This window comes from Piliocolobus tephrosceles, chromosome 20 (genome assembly GCF_002776525.5).
Source record: "Piliocolobus tephrosceles isolate RC106 chromosome 20, ASM277652v3, whole genome shotgun sequence".
Classification (NCBI taxonomy): Eukaryota; Metazoa; Chordata; class Mammalia; order Primates; family Cercopithecidae; genus Piliocolobus; species Piliocolobus tephrosceles.
Genome location: NC_045453.1, coordinates 21831242 through 21848869, shown reverse-complemented (window position 1 = coordinate 21848869; position 17628 = coordinate 21831242). Strand labels below are relative to the sequence as shown.

Genomic DNA, 17628 nt, shown 5'->3' with positions numbered 1-17628 from the left:
GGCATGGTGGCAGGTGCCTGTAATCCCAACTACTCAGGAGACTGAGGCAGGAGAATTTCTTGAACCCAGGAGGTGGAGGTTGCATTGAGCCGAGATCACACCACTGCACTCCAACCTGGGGACAGAGTAAGACTGTGTGTCTAAAAACAAAAAAGAATTTCAGTGCATACACGCACAATCTCTTTTTTTTTTGTTTGTTTATAAAAATGACAAAAAAGGATAAGACGGGGATGACAGGACGAATTATCAACATAAGACCAGGCCTCTTAAACCATGACCATAGAAAGTGTTCAAGGTTCAAGTGACATATTACAGTCAATGTCAGGTTTCATGAGTTGAGAGCTCACACTTCTAGGAATTTATAGTACTGCTGACACTTGGAGATCAGCACTGGTGAGCTGAGTGAACTGGTATTAAAAAGGTCAAACACACAGTTGCTGCTAAAGCTTTGGAGGGAACAAAATTTCCTAAGCCCATAGTCTGCCCTTTTGGTAGCGAAGGAAGGAATCCAGGTCTTATGCATGGGCCAAACAGGTACCTTTCGAAAGTGTATCTAGAGGTACTACCATTTAATATGTATATGAATGGTTTCTTAACAAACTTGTCGATTTTGAAAGCACAGATTCTACACAACCAGTGACAAATGCTTATTTTTTGGGAATCCTTAACCTCATTGTAAAGCAGTGGTTTCCAATCTGTGATGCCTCAACGCCTGACAATCTGGAAAGGTGGTCGTAGGAAGGATGGCGGGTGACCAGATAATTTCAAAGATTTCCGAAAAGTTTAATGAAAATATATTTTTTGATAAGATTGTATAGATTAGCAAGAATATAAGTTTTATCTAGAGTCACATCAAGTCAGTGTGGTAATATTTATTGTAATTTTGTTGGTCAGAAGTGCTTATTGTCAGTTGTATGTCTCTTAATTAAAAAGAATGAGAAAATATAAATATTACTTAAATACAAGCCAGCAGGTAGTATCTCCTCAAACAAGGGACCCATGCAGGGGGAGTATGCTAATCAAGAAGGTGTGGCTGGTGAAGGATTGGGGATCAGTGACCTGGAGGCTGTGTCATTAATGGCTGTTTTAGCAGAGACCCCCTCACATGCATGAAGTCATCCCAAGTCTTGGTATGTAGGAAGGAATCTGGGAAGTTATCATTCACATCTTTCTTGTTACTTTTGATTTCTTTGTGGTATACTTTCTTCATGTTTATTCTCTATTGCAGACAAATTCTGTGGATCAGAGCTGCTCTTAAAATGAATCAGACTGTACTTAAAATGCAATTATATGAATTCTGTAAAAAATATAGTTCTAATGCAAGAAAGAGAGAGATCTGTAATTCATGTGGCCCTCTGTGCAAACCCCAAAGATATTCTTATCTTTGGAGATTTGATTCATGCATTAAATTTAGTTGAACCAATTATAGTACAGAATAAGGTCTTTTTTATTTCTCTGTATATACATCCTAAAGAGGCATTTTAAAGTGGATTTTTGTGTGCATTTAGATTTTGCCATTTCTAGTGTTCTGTTTTTGATATGAAAGTGTTGTTTTTAAATATGATTGTGCACTGACACTAATCTTTCCAGGCTGCTTTTCTTTTTAAATGGTTTTTAAAGGTTTATGGATTGGATGAACTGAGGGAAAGAAAAATTGGAAAATGAATAGCATGTATCTTCTGAAGTTAATACATTTTGAGATAATTTGTTGTATATGAAAATGGAACTCATTTTCCTAGCAAGTATTACCACAGGTCAAATTCCATTAGAAATGTCAAGAATGGGCCGGGCGCAGTGGCTCAAGCCTGTAATCCCAGCACTTTGGGAGGCCGAGACGGGTGGATCACGAGGTCAGGAGATCGAGACCATCCTGGCCTACACGGTGAAACCCTGTCTCTATTAAAAAATACAAAAAACTAGCCGGGCGAGATGGCGGGCGCCTGTAGTCCCAGCTACTCAGGAGGCTGAGGCAGGAGAATGGCGTAAACCCGGGAGGCAGAGCTTGCAGTGAGCCGAGATCGCGCCACTGCACTCCAGCCTGGGCGACAGAGCGAGACTCCGTCCCAAAAAAAAAAAAAAAGAAAAAATGTCAAGAATGGAAATATCTGAATATTTTGTGGGCCTTGTGTAACTTTGAGGGTTGTTGCCATCTCAGTGATTCTTCACCTTTCCTTGAGTTGCACATCGTGTTGTATTGTAGCTCTTTGAGTGTGCTTTGTGTTCTTTAAACTCCTCTGGGGCAGGAATTGTTTCTTTTTTTTTTTTTTAGACAGAGTTTCACTTTTGTTGCCGGATGTGGAGTGCAATGAGGCAATCTCGGCTCACTGCAACCTCCACTTCCCGGGTTCAAATGATTCTCCTGCTTCAGCCTCCCAAGTAGCTGGGACTACAGGTGCCCGCCACCATGGCCAACTAATTTTTTGTATTTTTTAGTAGAGACGGGGTTTCACCGTGTTAACCAGGACGGTCGCGATATCCTGACCTCATGATCCGCCTGCCTCAGCCTCCCAAGGTGCTGGGATTACAGGCGTGACCCAGCACGCCTGGCCAGGAATTGTATTTCTTTTTATTTTATTTTATTTTTTTTGAGACGGAGTGTCGCTCTGTGGCCCAGGCTGGAGTGCAGTGGCCGGATCTCAGCTCACTGCAAGCTCCGCCTCCTGGGTTTACGCCATTCTCCTGCTTCAGCCTCCCGAGTAGCTGGGACTACAGGCGCCTGCCACATCACCCAGCTAGTTTTTTGTATTTTTTAGTAGAGACGGGGTTTCACTGTGTTAGCCAGGATGGTCTCGATCTCCTGACCTTGTGATCCGCCCGTCTCGGCCTCCCAAAGTGCTGGGATTACAGGCTTGAGCCACCGCACCCGGCCAGGAATTGTATTTCTTAAGCTTAGCACAGTGCTTTGCATCCAGTTAGTAACGTAATAAATGCATTGTTCAATAGTGTGTACAGATATACTTCTGAGTGCAAGCCAATAATCCTGTAAATCAGTACAACCAAGGTTATATTGATTAAGTATTCTCAAACGCTAAAACAATTTGGACATTTACATGGGATTTTTTAATCATGAAACTTGATGTGTTTTGGAACTTATTTCTGACAGCTGTACCATATAGCTTTCACTGATAATGTCTTGGGTTAAATTGTGGCTCCTCTGATAGCCCTCAGAGTAGATTTTGTGCTGTTGACTGTGTATAAATATCGAGAAATCACAGCATATTCTTGGATTTCCTTGTCTGATGCCTAGCAGTGACCCAGGTCCTTTTATGTATCATGAATCCAATTAGCAGAAAGCATGCTATTACATTTTATCTTAGTGAGTATCATTCTCATATCAGAACAAAACAGTTATTTGTCGATTCTTTCTTGCAGAAAGCATAACCCCTACTGTAGAACTAAATGCACTGTGCATGAAACTTGGAAAAAAACCAATGTATAAGCCTGTTGACCCTTACTCTCGGATGCAGTCCACCTATAACTACAATATGAGAGGAGGTGCTTATCCCCCAAGGTATGTGTGAAGTTTTTTTTTCTTCTTTTTTTTCATAAAATACAGGTGAAAATGTGTCTGATACTTTACATAAACTAGTACCTCTAGATTGTGGAGGGAGTAATGATTTGGTTTGGGCCTGCCAAATGTTGAAGTCGGTCTTAATTACTCTTGTGCCTTGTGCCCCCCCCCCGCCTTTTTTTTTTTTTTTTTTTTGAGACAGAGTCTTGCTGTGTCGCCCAGGCTGAAGTGCAATGGCGCTGTCTTGGCTCACTGCATCCTCTGCCTCGTGGGTTCAAGTGATTCTCCCTGTCTCAGCCTCCCGAGTAGCTGGGATTGCAGGCGCCTGCCACCACACCCAGCTAAGCTTTTTTTGTATTTTTTAGTAGAGACGGGGTTCTGTGATGTTGGCCAGGCTGGTCTTGAACTCCTGACCTCAGACGATCTGCCCACCTGGCCTCCCAAAGTGCTGGGATTACAGGCGTGAGCCACAGCACCCGGCCACCCCTCTTTTTTTTTTTTTAATTCATTGAGACAGTGTCTCCCTATGTTGCCCAGACTGGTCTTGAACTCCTGGGCTCGAGGAGTCCTCCTGCCTCAGCCTGCCACAGTGCTAGGATTAAAGGCGTGAGCCACTACACCCAGCCCTTTGTGCTTCTTTACTGCTCTTGGAAAGCGCCTGAGCATATTTCTCACTGGCGATGTGGCTTGTGCCCTCTAGCAGCCTGGCTAAAGATCATCCTTGTAACTGCTTTATGTAACTAAATCTTATTCAAACATGATTCCCATAGCATCATGATTCCTGCAAGACAGTGATTCCCAGCATTTGTAGATTACCTGATTATTGGGTACTTTTTGACTTTTGAACTTGTGCGCTTTGTAAATAGCTTTGGTGCAGTAAAATATTAATTGAAACCTGAAAATGCCATGGATTAAAAAATCTTCTGCCGGCGGTAGTAAGACGTTAGTGGAGGCCGAGCGCGGTGGCTCACGCCTGTAATCCCAGCTCTTTGGGAGGCTCAGGTGGGTGGATCACGAGGTCAGGAGTTTGAGACCAGTCTGGCCAACACAGTGAAACCCCGTCTCTACTAAAAATATGAAAATTAGCTGGGCATGATGGTGGGCGCCTGTAATTGCAGCTACTCGGGAGGCTGAGGCAGGAGAATCACTTGAATCCAGGAGGCAGAGATTGCAGTGAGCTGAGATCGCGCCACTGCACTCCAGCCTGGGCAACGAGAGAAACTCCATCTCAAAAAAAAAAAAAAAAAAAGACATTAGTGGATAGATGATGAGCAAAATGGAATTCTTCATTTCCCTGCTCTCTCGGAGGATATAGCCATTTTAAAAATACAAACTATGAAATGGATAAGAAACTGGGTTCTGCTAGGGAAATGGATGAGAAACTGGGTTCTGCTAGGTAGGCTACAGCTTGTTGGGATTTCTTGAAATGAGGGTCCTTTCTAAAAGACTTGTGCATTAAAATTCCCAGCCTCCTATTGGAGACATGCAAATTTAAAGCTAAGGTTTGAGAAGGCAGAGCAAACCAAGTGTCTGTCTCAGCCAAAGCCTAATTCATTTTAGATTTTGTCAGTGCAGGTTAGCATGATAAACTCAATTTCTAAGCCATTGTGTTTCATGAGATGTAAGTTTGGATTGCTAAAAAGTCTTTTCTTATACTGTGTAGCAATTCTAATCCAGTTTAAGCTTTTATGAAATCTCTGGATATATTGATGAAGAGTGATTAGCATCAAACACTAATGTGAGTAGGATCGTGATGAAGGAACATTTGCCAGAGAGTGTATAGGTGACTTATCAACTTGAGACTGTAATTTGCCTAACCTCCTTTTATTTCTAGGTACTTTTACCCATTTCCAGTTCCACCTTTACTTTATCAAGTGGAACTTTCTGTGGGAGGACAGCAATTTAATGGGAAAGGAAAGACAAGACAGGCTGCGAAACATGATGCTGCTGCCAAAGCATTGAGGATCCTGCAGAATGAGCCCCCATCGGAGAGGCTGGAGGTAAGGAGCGGAGCCCAGGCTCCCTGACGCTTCGACAGGGTGGGAGGGTAGTGGGGAGATGTCACTGCACGTTATCTTTTCTAAGAAGGGACGTTGACAGCTGTCCGTAATTTTTATTTGAATGCCTCCAAGATTTTATACTCTGTAGCTTTCTTGCTTTTTACTCCTTTTTTCATTTTAAAATTTCTTAACAAGAAAGTCAGTTGCCTTCTTTTTCAGTCTGTGGCATGGTTTTGAGTGACATGGTGTGAACACGTTAGAAAGTTTGCAATTCAGTTGAGTTGTGAAGAACATGTATGGATGAAGTCTTCAGTGCTGAAGATTTTCCTTGCCAGAACCTACTGTGATATATGGTACCAGGTTAGATAATTTTCTGAAGCTGTTTTTGACCAGCCACTCTTGATTATATAGAAGTGCCTGTTATCTATTGCCTCATAACAAACCATCACAGAATTTAGTGATGGTTTAAACATCTCCAGGCATTTATTTTGCTCATAAGTCTGCAACTGAGGCCGGGCTTGGCAAGGGTAGCTTGTCTTCATTCCACACAGCTTTGGTTGAGGTGACTCTGCAGGGGGCTGGAGGATCTGTTTTTAAGATGGCTCACTTGTGTGGCTGGTAAGTTGGTGCTTGCTGTCAGCTAGGAGCTCAGCTGGGTCTCTGGCCCCAGGACCTCAGTTCATCCCTGGGTGACCTATGGAAGGATTGCTTACACTTCCTCATGGTATGGTGGCTGGTTGCCCAGAGTAAGCATCCTAGAAGATGGGAAATGGAAGCAGCTGCCAGTTTCTTAAGGCTTAGGCTCAGAAATCACAGCATCGTGTCTGCCATGTTCTACAGGTCAAGCGGGCACGGAGCCCAGATTCAAAGGAAGGAGATATAAAATGTCAAAAAAAAAAAAATTGAGGTGGCCAGGCACAGTGGCTTACTCCCGTAATCCCACCACTTTGGGAGGTCAAGGCGGGCAGATCATGAGGTCAGGAGATCGAGACATCCTGGCTAAGACGGTGAAACCCTGTCTCTACTAAAAATACAAAAAATTCGCCGGGCGTGGTGGTGGGAGCCTGTAGTCCCAGCTATTCGAGAGGCTTAGGCAGGAGAATGATGTGAACTCGGGAGGCGGAGCTTGCAGTGAGCCGAGATTGTGGCACTGCACTCCAGCCTTGGTGACAGAGTGAGACTGTGTCTCAGAAAAAAAAAAAAAAAAAAATTGGAGGTAAAAATTATATAACCTAAGTTGACTAGTGTAAGTGTACAATTCAGTGGATTTTAGTACATTCACAATATGGAGAATCTCATTTCCAGATGATGAAGGAATTGTCAAAGAATTAGGGACCATGCTTTAAAACCACCATGATAGGAAAAGGATTTTTAGCATTTTTGTGACTCAATAGCAATATAATTCTTAGGGAATCAGTAACTCCATGCCATTGAGGGGGTCAAAGCATTAGTGAGTATCTTTGGCCAGGCAGAATCTTACCACAGATAGAGTCACAAAGGCCAGAAGAAGCCCAGTGAATTGAAAACATTGAGATTTCATAATTCTGTTTAATCACAGCAGGAAATGCCACCTGAAAATATCTCTGGGTAGCATTTGCCTTTTCCTCACCAGGAAACATGTTCACAAAGAACAAGAAGATCCTGCACAGAACAGTGTGCTAAGTATGTGATGAGAGGTGTAGACCCGAGCGGACCTTGGGCAGGGTACCTGCTGAGGTCTGTTGTATCCAACTGCCACCCAGGGCGACCCAGCTCGGGCTTCATGGCTGGCCGCACAGGAACGATTTGTTTTTCTTTTGTTACGCTGCGTTTCCATTTTCCACTGTAATCACCTGTGGATCATAGTGGATGATCATAGTGGATGATCTGTTTCCATGGCCCATTAAGGACTAAATCAAAGAAAATGAGGCTGTAGCTAAAAGAGGAGGATTTAGTGAAGTTAAAAGGATGAGCTTTTCAGTGGTGAGATTTATTAAAACACCAGAAAAGTAGTGTAATTTGAGTTATTTTGGAGGCTCTTCAGCTTTTTACCTGACTGGTGCTAATCTAATTGGAGTCAGATGGAGTAAGTATTTCTAGTACTTCTAGCCAATAGTTGATAAACAATTGCTGGACACTGCTATATGGATTTTCTGCATCACAATCACTTGAGAAGTTAAAAAAAGAAATTCTAGGCCTAACCCCGGCATTCTAATGCATTAGGTCTAGGGTAAGACCCAGGAATCTGGCTTTTGCTTTTGTTGTTCTTGCTGGGTTTTTTTTTTTGAGACAGTCTCCCTCTGTCACCCAGGCTGGAGTGTAATGGCATGATTTTGGCTCACTGCAACCTCCACCTCCTGGGTTCAAGCGATTCCTGTGCCTCAGCTTCCCAAGTAGCTGGGACTACAGGTGCTCACCACCATGCCCAGCTAAATTTTGTATTTTTACTAGAGATGGAGTTTTACTGTACTGCCCAGGCTGGTCTCAAGCTCCTGAGCTCAGGTGATCTGACCACCTTGGCTTCCAGAGTGCTGGGATTACGGGCATGAGCCACCATACCCAGCCATGTTGTTGTTAGTGAGCTCTTGGAGTGATTCTGAGGTATGGTCAAGGTTGGAGAACCACGGATCTAAGCGCTGTCAGCACTTCCCCAGCAGTTCTTCCCCTTGACTCCTCCATGAGAGTGAAGACAGTATTGCTACAAAGGATAAGTGCCTATTGGTATTTCTGAGTCTCCCACCTTCACTCACTAGAGCAGCATTGGTTGGCACAGTCCTGAGGGCAGCAGTTGTTGTGGACATGTTCTCCTGGGCTGAGTTTTCACTGTGTCCTGTGAAATCTCTGAGGAGCTTTGCTGGGGAAGAAAAAAAACAACAAAAAACACCTTTTTTCACTGACGTGTATATCTTGAATATGTTACGTCATTTACTTATAATTCCTTGGAGGACTCAAATTCAGCACACACCTAAGCACTTTTTAATGGCTGCAAAGTGTTCCACTAAGTGAATGCACTGCTTTGTTTTCCAGCAGGGACTTTATTATTTAGGTTGTTTGTAGTTTTCCCTCTTATGAAATGGGTCGGGAAGAACATCGTTGCAGTAAAGTCTTTTCCACAGTCCTAGAAGTAGAATTGCTGAACCAGCGGGTATGCACAGTGGTACATATGGCCACGTGCTCCACAGGAAGAGGGGGCCATTTTACAACCTGCTGATAGGCCATAAGCAACCTGTCTGTCCACAGCCTGCCAGCATTGGAAATGATAATTGTAAACAAATTGTCAGGTTAGCTGTGGCAAATTTGTGGAGCATGTGATTGTGTGGTGGATCAATGCATCTTCTCTAGAAGATATGCAGTAAAGCCAGCACTTGCTGTCTACAGGACAGGTATAGTCTGGCCCTCTATGCCAGGCGCTGTGCTAGACCCTGAGTTGAAAACAGCCCGTGCCGTCCCTTTTCCTGTGAACTTGGTCAGATGGAGCTGCCACACATTAACATCAATATCAGCAAAAAGTGCAGTTAGTACAAGGATGGAAAAGTGACAAGGATTAGAAGAATGTAAAGTATTTCATTTAGGTTGGAGTAATGGTGGTAAGTTCAGAGCAGTCTTTTCAGAGGAAGAGACATTTCGGCTGAGACTAAGGATCAGCAAAGAGCAGGGACAGTGTATGCCCAGAGAGGGAGCGGCAGCTGCAAAGGCCCCAAGTTAAAGTGCATGGGTTATTTGTTTATTTGATCTAAGGTTTGTGCTAACGAAGGATGAGTTTTACTCAGTGTCCGAGCTATTAGGAGCAGTATGGTCATAGCTGCAGTATCTGTAATAGAGAAAAACAGGAGCTAGCTTAAATGTCCTTCACTAGGGAAGTGGTTAAAAACATGGCTACGTTTATCCCATGAGTACGAGTGTGGTATCTCATATACACAGGCATGAAAGGGGATGAAGTTGCAGAGCTGTTACTGTGTGTACAGTGTGATCCTGTTGGTGTTTCAATAAACAGCAGAGCCAACTGTAAGTGTGTGTATGTATTTTTGTTTGTTTCTTTCCTTTTGTTTTGGAGACAAGGTCTCACTCTGTTGCCCAGGTTGGAGTGTGGAGGCCCTCCATGCAAGCTCACTGCAGCCTTGACCTCCCTGGGCTTAGGTGATCCTCCCATCTCAGCCTCCTGAGTAGCTGGGACTAGCTGGGACTATCCGATTCATGCCACCACGCCCTGCTAATTTTTATATTTTTTTGTAGAGATGGGATTTCGCCATGTTGCCCTGGCTGGTCTTAAACTCCTAGGCTTAAATGATCTGCCCACCTTGGCCTCCCAAAATACCAGGATTACAGGCATGAGCCACCATAAACATTCTGAAGTTTTAAAAATACTTTTTTATACTTTTGTAAAAATGAATAAATGCAGCTCTTTCTGGTTTTGAGTCCTTATCTTCACTTGGGACAGGTGCATACTTAAGTATCCTTAAGTATGTACTTAAATATTTAATTTATTTATTTTCTTGAGATGGGGTCTCACTCTGTCACTTGGGCTAGAGTGCAGTGGTGTGATTTTGGCTCACTGCAACCTCCACCTCCTGGACTCAAGCAGTCCTTCCACCTCAGCCTCCCAAGTAACTGGGACCACAGGTGCATGCCACCACACCTGTCTAATTTTTGTATTTTTGGTGGAGACGAGATTTCACCATGTTTCCCAGGCTGGTGTCGAACTCCTGAGCTCAAGTGACCACCTACCTGCGTCAGCCTCCCAAAATGCTGGGATTACTGGCGTGAACAATAGCGCCTGGCCTAAAATTGGAGACTTTAACCCCTCTTGTTTCCTCAATGTTCATTGGACCTAGTTTTCTTTTTATTCTTTTTTTTTTTTTTTCTAACAGAGATGGGTCTCACTGTTGTTGCCCAGGCTGCAGTGCAGTGGCTATACACAGACATGATCATAGTACCCTGTGTCCTTGAAGTCCTGGCTTCAGGTGATCCTTTTGCCTCTTGATTATCTGGGACTACAGGCATGCTTGTGCCTGGCTCAGGTTTTCTTTCTTTTTTTGCGACGGAGTCTTGCTCTATTGCCAGGCTGGAGTGCAGTGGCGCGATCCCGGCTCACTGCAACCTCCGACTCCCTGATTCAAGCTATTCTCCTGCCATAGCCTCCTGAGTAGCTGGGATTACAGGCATGTGCCACCACACCCAGCTAATTTTGTATTTTTAGTAGAGATAGGGTTTCACCTGTTGGCCAGGATGATCTCAATCTCCTGACCTCGTGATCCACCCGCCTCGGCCTCTCAAAGTGCTGGGATTATAGGCATGAGCCACCACACTTGGCCTTTTTTTTTTGAGATATAGTCACACTCTGTTGCCCAGGCTGGAGTGCAGTGGCACAATCTCAGCTCACTGCAACCTCTGCCTCCCAGCTTCAAGCAATTCTGCCTCAGCCTCCCAAGTAGCTGGGACTACAGGTGTGCACCACCACACCCGGCTAATTTTTGTATTTTTAGTAAAGACAGGGTTTCACCATGTTGGCCAGGCTGGTCTCAAACTCCTGACCTCGTAATCCACCTGCCTTGGCCTCCTAAAGTGCTGGGATTATAGGCATGAGCCACCACGCCCAGCCAGGTTTTCATTTTTGAAGCTGCTTTTTTAAGCTCTTTAAGGTGTGATATTACATGAGTTGTATTCTTTTTTAGAGGTATTATAAAGAACTGAGAGAAAGTATATATATTTTTTAAATAGTACAAAACTCATTCTTTCTTACAGTTACCATAGAGGCCTTTTGGACCTTTTTATAAATCTTTACATGATGGGATCTTAGGGATCTTAATTTTCCTGTGTTTTGAACATTTCGCTATTTGTTATTCCACATAATTATTTCAATACTATTCATCATCTACTCCCAAATATACCAGATGAGATGAAAATCATAAGAAAATGGAAGAATGATAAAGCCTCTGGGGTGGATATATAATAGTGAAATAATTGTCATCATGACACCATCTTTTATTATTCTTATGGCCTTGCCTAGTCTATTGCATTATCTTTTAAGAAGTTAAAAAAAGAAGACTGGAGACACTGTCTTTTGAGTCTCCTTTTTGCTTTCATTGAACCCAAGTGAGAATCCAGAATTTTTCTGTTTTTCATCTGTAATGTGAAGGAGAAGAGAACTGACAGTGGAAGACATTTCTGATGATTAACAAATCAGAAGATGAACACAAAAGGACAGATAGATGGCAGCACTCCAGACGGTAATGATGATGGTGAGATTGTCTAAGCAAAATCTCAGACTGTGAGTCTTCAGATGCTAGCATAGATAAATTTCCCTATACTCAAGAATCAGCTAGTGATTATTTCTCTGATGTATGGAAAGGAAATGTGGTATTCTTATCTAGTCATTCAACAGAAAAGACTTCATCATGCAACATTTTTCAACAAGAACCTGCCCCATCCTGTTTGCATAAAAAAAAAAAATACCCGTGACAACATTCTTTTATGTTTGGCCGCCAACATTTATTTCTTACCACTTATTGTTAACAAAATAAGTGAACAAATGCACAAGGAGGTGTGTGTCCAAAGGTGATTGGAAGAAAGTAGATATAAAAATGACAAAAGTCACTGGATTGATCCTTCCGTTGGTGTTTATAAATCCAAAAATGAAAGCATTTTGCACTTACAGAGCAAAGAAATGGCTTCTTTCTCTTTAATAGAACTATGTGTCTGTTTCAAAAGTAGTATGTTTTGACAGTGCCAGTACATGAAGAATCTGAGGTCCTGATAAGTTAGAACTGGTTGGAGATGGACTTGGAATCTGACATCGCTGCAGGGGGGCTGTGCCTCAGGTGCAGGTGCAGGTGCAGCAGGCGATGATCAGTTAGTTGCATATAGAGGACCTTGCTTTTTTTCGGGTATATGTGCCTTCCAAATTAGAAACATTGGGATAAGAACCTGGGTTTGCTGTGTTTAAGTTCTTGTTAAAATGTCTGATAAAATGGCTTTTGTCATCCTTTTATTTGGTTAATTATTTGTAAAATGACTTTAGATATAGCAAAATAAAAGAGTGTTGGAGTTATTATTAAATGGTGATGGCTAACTTTCCTAGCATACTGTGAGGGTTAAGTATGGTTCAGAGCATTTCTTTCTTTTCTGTTGTTTTGTTTTGAAATAGGGTCTTCCTCTGTCACCCTAGCTGGAGTGCAATGGCACAATTGCGGCTCACTGCAGCCTTGACCTCTTGGCCTCAAGTCATCTTCCCATCTCAGCCTCCCTCGTAGCTGGGACTACAGGCATGCACCACCACACCTGGCTGATTTTTGTATTTTTGTAGGGATGCGGGTTTTGCCATGTTGCCCAGACTGGTTTTGAACTCCTGGGCTCAAGTGATCCGCCCACCATGGCCTCTCAAAGTGCAGAGATTAGAGGGATGAGCTATCACACCTGGCCTCTTTCTAAATGTTGCCTGGATTTTATTGCTGAACTATACATATAGAATCAGTGTTAACAGTAATTCCTGTGTTGTGAAGACAAGACTGGGTGCTCACTAAACCTTCCTCATTTTACTGGGTGCGAATGGTTTTTGTGAATTAGTTGTTTTGTTTTTTTTTTTTTGCGAGACGGAGTCTCGCTCCGTCCCCCAGGCTGGAGTGCAGTGGCCGGATCTCAGCTCAGTGCAAGCTCCGCCTCCCGGGTTCACGCCATTCTCCTGCCTCAGCCTCCTGAGTAGCTGGGACTACAGGCGCCCGCCACTTCGCCCAGCTAGTTTTTTGTATTTTTTAGTAGAGACGGGGTTTCACCGTGTTAGCCAGGATAGTCTCAATCTCCTGACCCAGTGATCCAGCCGTCTTGGCCTCCCAAAGTGCTGGGATTATAGGCTTGAGCCACCACGCCCGGCCTGTGAATTAGTTTTGAACCATTTGCTGCCTCCCTACTTTGAACATTTTGTCAGTCTGGATAATAGGAAATTTTTTTTTTTTTTTTTTTTTAAATCAAGGACGGCTTTTATTGATGTGTCCATCGAGCCACCCACAATTTGGAAGGCATGATGATGTTAATACAGTAATCATCACCAAAGCAAATTAAAATACAAAGGTTATCTGCAACAGCTTTGTAGTGACATGATGCCTTTATAAATTAAGGAAACTGGCCACCCGTCACGGTGGCTCACTTCAGGGTCTTCATGAAATCTTCACCCTTCTTGATGGTGGCCTTCAGCTCGGGAATGGCATCCGAGATCATCATCTCCTCAAAAGAGGAGACTTGGCCAATGCCCAGGTTCTTCTCGATGCCCTTTTTCCCAAGCAGCAGTGGTGTGGAGAAGTAGATACATTCCGTTTCCTGTGACTTAACGAAGGAACATTCCACAACACCTTCCTTTCCATTCATTGCATCCATAAGGGAGAAGAAGCGGGCGCCGGCATACGCCATGGAGAGGGTGGCGGAGCCTGCTCCGGCTTTAGCCTTGACTACCTCCGTGCTGGCCTCCTGGATCCGCCCAGTGAGCGCCGTCAGCTGGTCCTGGGGAAAGTCCACCTTGGGGGTGCACTGAGAGATCAGGGGGATGATGGTCTTCCCGGCATGGCCACCAGTGACAGGGACGTTGACTCGAGCTGGATCCAAACCCTTCAGCTCTGCAACAAAGGTGTTGGCTCTGACGATGTCCAGGGTCGTCACGCCGAAGATCTTGCTGGGGTTGTACACTCCGTGCTTCTTGAAAACTTCTGCTGTGATGGGGATGGTGGAGTTAACCGGATTGGCAATGATGCAGATCATGGTTTCTGGGCAGTGCTGGGCACAGGCAGCAGCCAGCGTGGCCACAATCGTGGCATTGGTGTTAAACAGGTCATCCCAGGTCATGCCTGGTTTTCTGGGGACTCCGGCCGGAATAACTACCACATCACAACCTTTTAGGCAGTCAGGCAGCTGTTCAGGTCCAAGGTAGCCTTTCACGACGGCTTTGGTCTCGATGTGGCTCAGATCTGCGGCCACCCCGGGTGTGTGCGCGATATCATAGAGGGCCAGGCAGCTCACCAAGGGGCTGTTCTTCAGGAGAAGTGAAAGCAACTGCCCAATGCCTCCAGAGGCCCCTAGCACGGCTACTTTAGCACATTGTTCTGGGCCGAGGTGCCGAAGCTGCGGCGGAGAGCAGCGCTGGCAGGCCAGGCGAGGGCGGAAAGCATGGCTGGAGCGGGAGGGGCGCCGACGGGCAGACACAGGAGCTGCTGACAGGCAAGTCAATAGGAAATTTTTAATGAGCCAGGCGTGGTGGCTTGTTCCTATAATTCCAACACTTTGAGAGGCTGAGGCGGGAGGATCACTTGAGCCCAGGAGTTTGAGACCAGCCTAGACAAGATGGAGAGACCTCATCTCTACCAAAAATACTTGGGGAAAAAAAAAATGGTGGCAAGTACCTGTAGTCACAGCTAATGTGGAGGCTGAGGCAGAAGAATTGCTTGAGCCTGGGAAATCAAGGCTGCAGTGAATTCTGATTATGCCATTGTACTGCAGCCGGGGCAGCAGAGCTGAGGCCCTGTCTCAAAAAACAAACAATTATGTAAAAGAGCAATATAATTTCATTTTCAAATATATGGTTTTTGCATTTTTATTTTACTGGCTGCTTTGTTCCTAATGATACTCCTCTGGAAGCAATGGCTTAGAGCAGTGAATCGCAACTCCAGTCACCTGGGGACTTATTTAAAAAATAAACAAATACTATAAATAAAACTGCTATCCAGGCCATGCCCTCAAAAATTTGAGTTCAGTTGTCTGGAGCAGGCTCCAGTATCTGAACTTGTGAAGCTCCCAAGTGATTGTAGTACTGCTCTGGTTGAGAACCACTGGCTTAGGGTGTGGAACCGAGCAGTAGACCTGATAGTTTTCTATCAGTCATATGTGGAACCTTGATACATGTATATAAAATAGAAAAGGAGCATTTCATTTGTATAAATTGTTACTAAAAAAAATTTTTTTTTGGCTGGACGTGGTGGCTCATGCCTGTAATCCCAGCACTTTGGGAGGCCGAGGCGGGTGGATCATCTGAGGTCAGGAGTTCGAGACCAGCCTGGCCAACATGATGAAACCCCGTCTCCACTAAAAATATAAAAAATTAGCCAGGCATGGTGGCTTGTGCCTGTAGTCCTAGCTCCTTGGGAGGCTGAGGCAGGAGAATCAGTGGAACCCAGGAGATGGAGGTTGCAGTGAGCCGAAATCATACCACTGCACTCCAGTCTTAGCAACAGAACGAGACTTCATCTCAACAACCACAAAATAAAAAATAAATATTTTTTGTTGTTGTTGTTGAGATGAGGTCTTATTATGTTGCCCAGGCTGGTCTCAAACTCCTGGACTCAAGTGTCCCTTCCGCCTTGGCCTCCCACAGTGCTGGGATTACAGTCATTAGTGTAAACTTATAAGTTTGGATTTATAATAATGATAAAGGCAGTTTCTGAGAATGAGGTATGTGAGTTTTCAAAACACAAAAATATATTCATTTAAAAACACGATTGGGAAAGATACAGTCTCACTTTAGGATAGTGATTAACTGCCCTGGGAATGATAGTGAGATGGACTTCATTGCCTCTTTTTTTTTTTTTTGAGACGGAGTCTCACTCTGTCGCTCAGGCTGGAGTGCAGTGGCATGATCTCGGCTCGCTGCAGGCTCTGCCTCCCGGGCTCACGCCATTCTCCTGCCTCAGCCTCCAGAGTAGCTGGGACTACAGGTGCCTGCCACCATGCCTGGAGAATTTTTTGTATTTTTAGTGGAAATGGGGTTTCACCGCGTTAGCCAGGATGGTCTCGATCTTCTGACCTTGTGATCCGCCCGTCTTGACCTCCCAGAGTGGTGGGATTACAGGTGTGATGAACCACCACGCCCGCGCCCGGCCGTTGCCTCTTTTTTTGAGATAAGAGTCTCGCCTGGCTACTTTTTGTATTTTTAGTAGAGACGGGATTTCATCATGTTGACCAGGCTGGTCTTGAACTCCTGACCTCAAGTGATCCTCCTGCCTCAGCCTCCCAGAGTGCTGGGATTACAGGCGTGAGCCACCATGCCTGGCCTGTTGCCTTGTTTTTTAAAAGGTGGAGTCTTGCTCTGCCACCCAGGCTGGAGTGCAGTGGCACGATCATAGCTCACTGCAGCCTTAAACTCCTGGGCAATCAAGTGATCTTTTTGCCTCAGCCACCCCAGTAGCTGGTACTATAGGCACACTCCACTGCACCTAGGTAATTTTTCAATTTTTTTGTAGAGATTAAGGTCTCACTTTGTTGCCTAGGCTGATCTTGAACTCCTGGCTTGAGACAAACCACCCATCTCAGCCTCCAAAAGTGTTGGTGCTACAGGCATGAGCCACCGTGGGTGGCTCATTGTTTTTCTTAAAACAGAAAAAAACAGTCTGATGTCAGTAGCACCTAACTGTTGACATTAGTTAAATCCAGGAAATTGCCTGTTACGTTATTATCTGTACTTTTCTGTATATTTGAAATAGGTTGTAAATAAAAATAAAAGTTAAACCTAATTGGGCTGATAGAATGAACAGAACATTGAAAATTGGCATGTACATGGCGTTCGAAGTCTTATGACAGTCTGAGCACCTAGTTTATTTCCAAACTGTGTTCTGGCTGCACATGAGGAGAGCATTCCCATTGGCATAGTTCTTAGCATGTGGACCTTTTTTTTTTTTAAAGAGACCATCTATTTAAAAAAAACTCTGGATGCTCTTTAAGGAAACAGCTTCCAAACTTTATTCTGTTGTGCACAAAAATGAGTTAATCTGGGGTTAGCACAAATACTGTGTTTTTCTAGTATCTTAATATTTGGTGTGAAACAGTTTTGTTGCTGCTTTTTAAAAAATTCAGGCGGCTGGGCACGGTGGCTCAAGCCTATAATCCCAGCACTTTGGGAGGCCGAGACGCCGGATCATGAGATCAGGAGATCGAGACCATCCTGGCTAACACGGTGAAACCCCGTCTCTACTAAAAAATACAAAAAAAACTAGCCGGGCGAGGTGGCGTGCGCCTGTAGTCCCAGCTACTCGGGCGCCTGTAGTCCCAGCTACTTGGGAGGCTGAGGCAGGAGAATGGCATGAACCTGGGAGGCAGAGCTTGCAGTGAGCTGAGATCCAGCCACTGCACTCCAGCCTGGGCAACAAAGCGAGACTCCGTCTCAAA

At 44.4% G+C, this 17628-nt stretch overlaps 1 protein-coding gene and 1 pseudogene across 2 annotated transcripts in view; one reads left to right on the top strand and one right to left on the bottom strand.

The window, feature by feature from the left end:
• STAU1 (staufen double-stranded RNA binding protein 1) overlaps positions 1-17628 on the top strand; it is a 59053-nt gene that overhangs the window by 10720 nt on the left and 30705 nt on the right. Inside the window, exons 2-6 of the mRNA XM_026449180.1 lie at positions 3373-3511; positions 5346-5511; positions 13678-13782; positions 13861-14304; positions 14568-14691. Of these exons, the coding sequence (XP_026304965.1) occupies positions 3373-3511; positions 5346-5511; positions 13678-13782; positions 13861-14304; positions 14568-14691 (978 nt within the window). The remainder of the gene's footprint in view (positions 1-3372; positions 3512-5345; positions 5512-13677; positions 13783-13860; positions 14305-14567; positions 14692-17628) is intronic.
• Positions 13428-14642, bottom strand: LOC111533693 (annotated as a pseudogene). The gene has a single exon (XR_003307179.2). The product of XR_003307179.2 is annotated as a malate dehydrogenase, mitochondrial-like (transcript).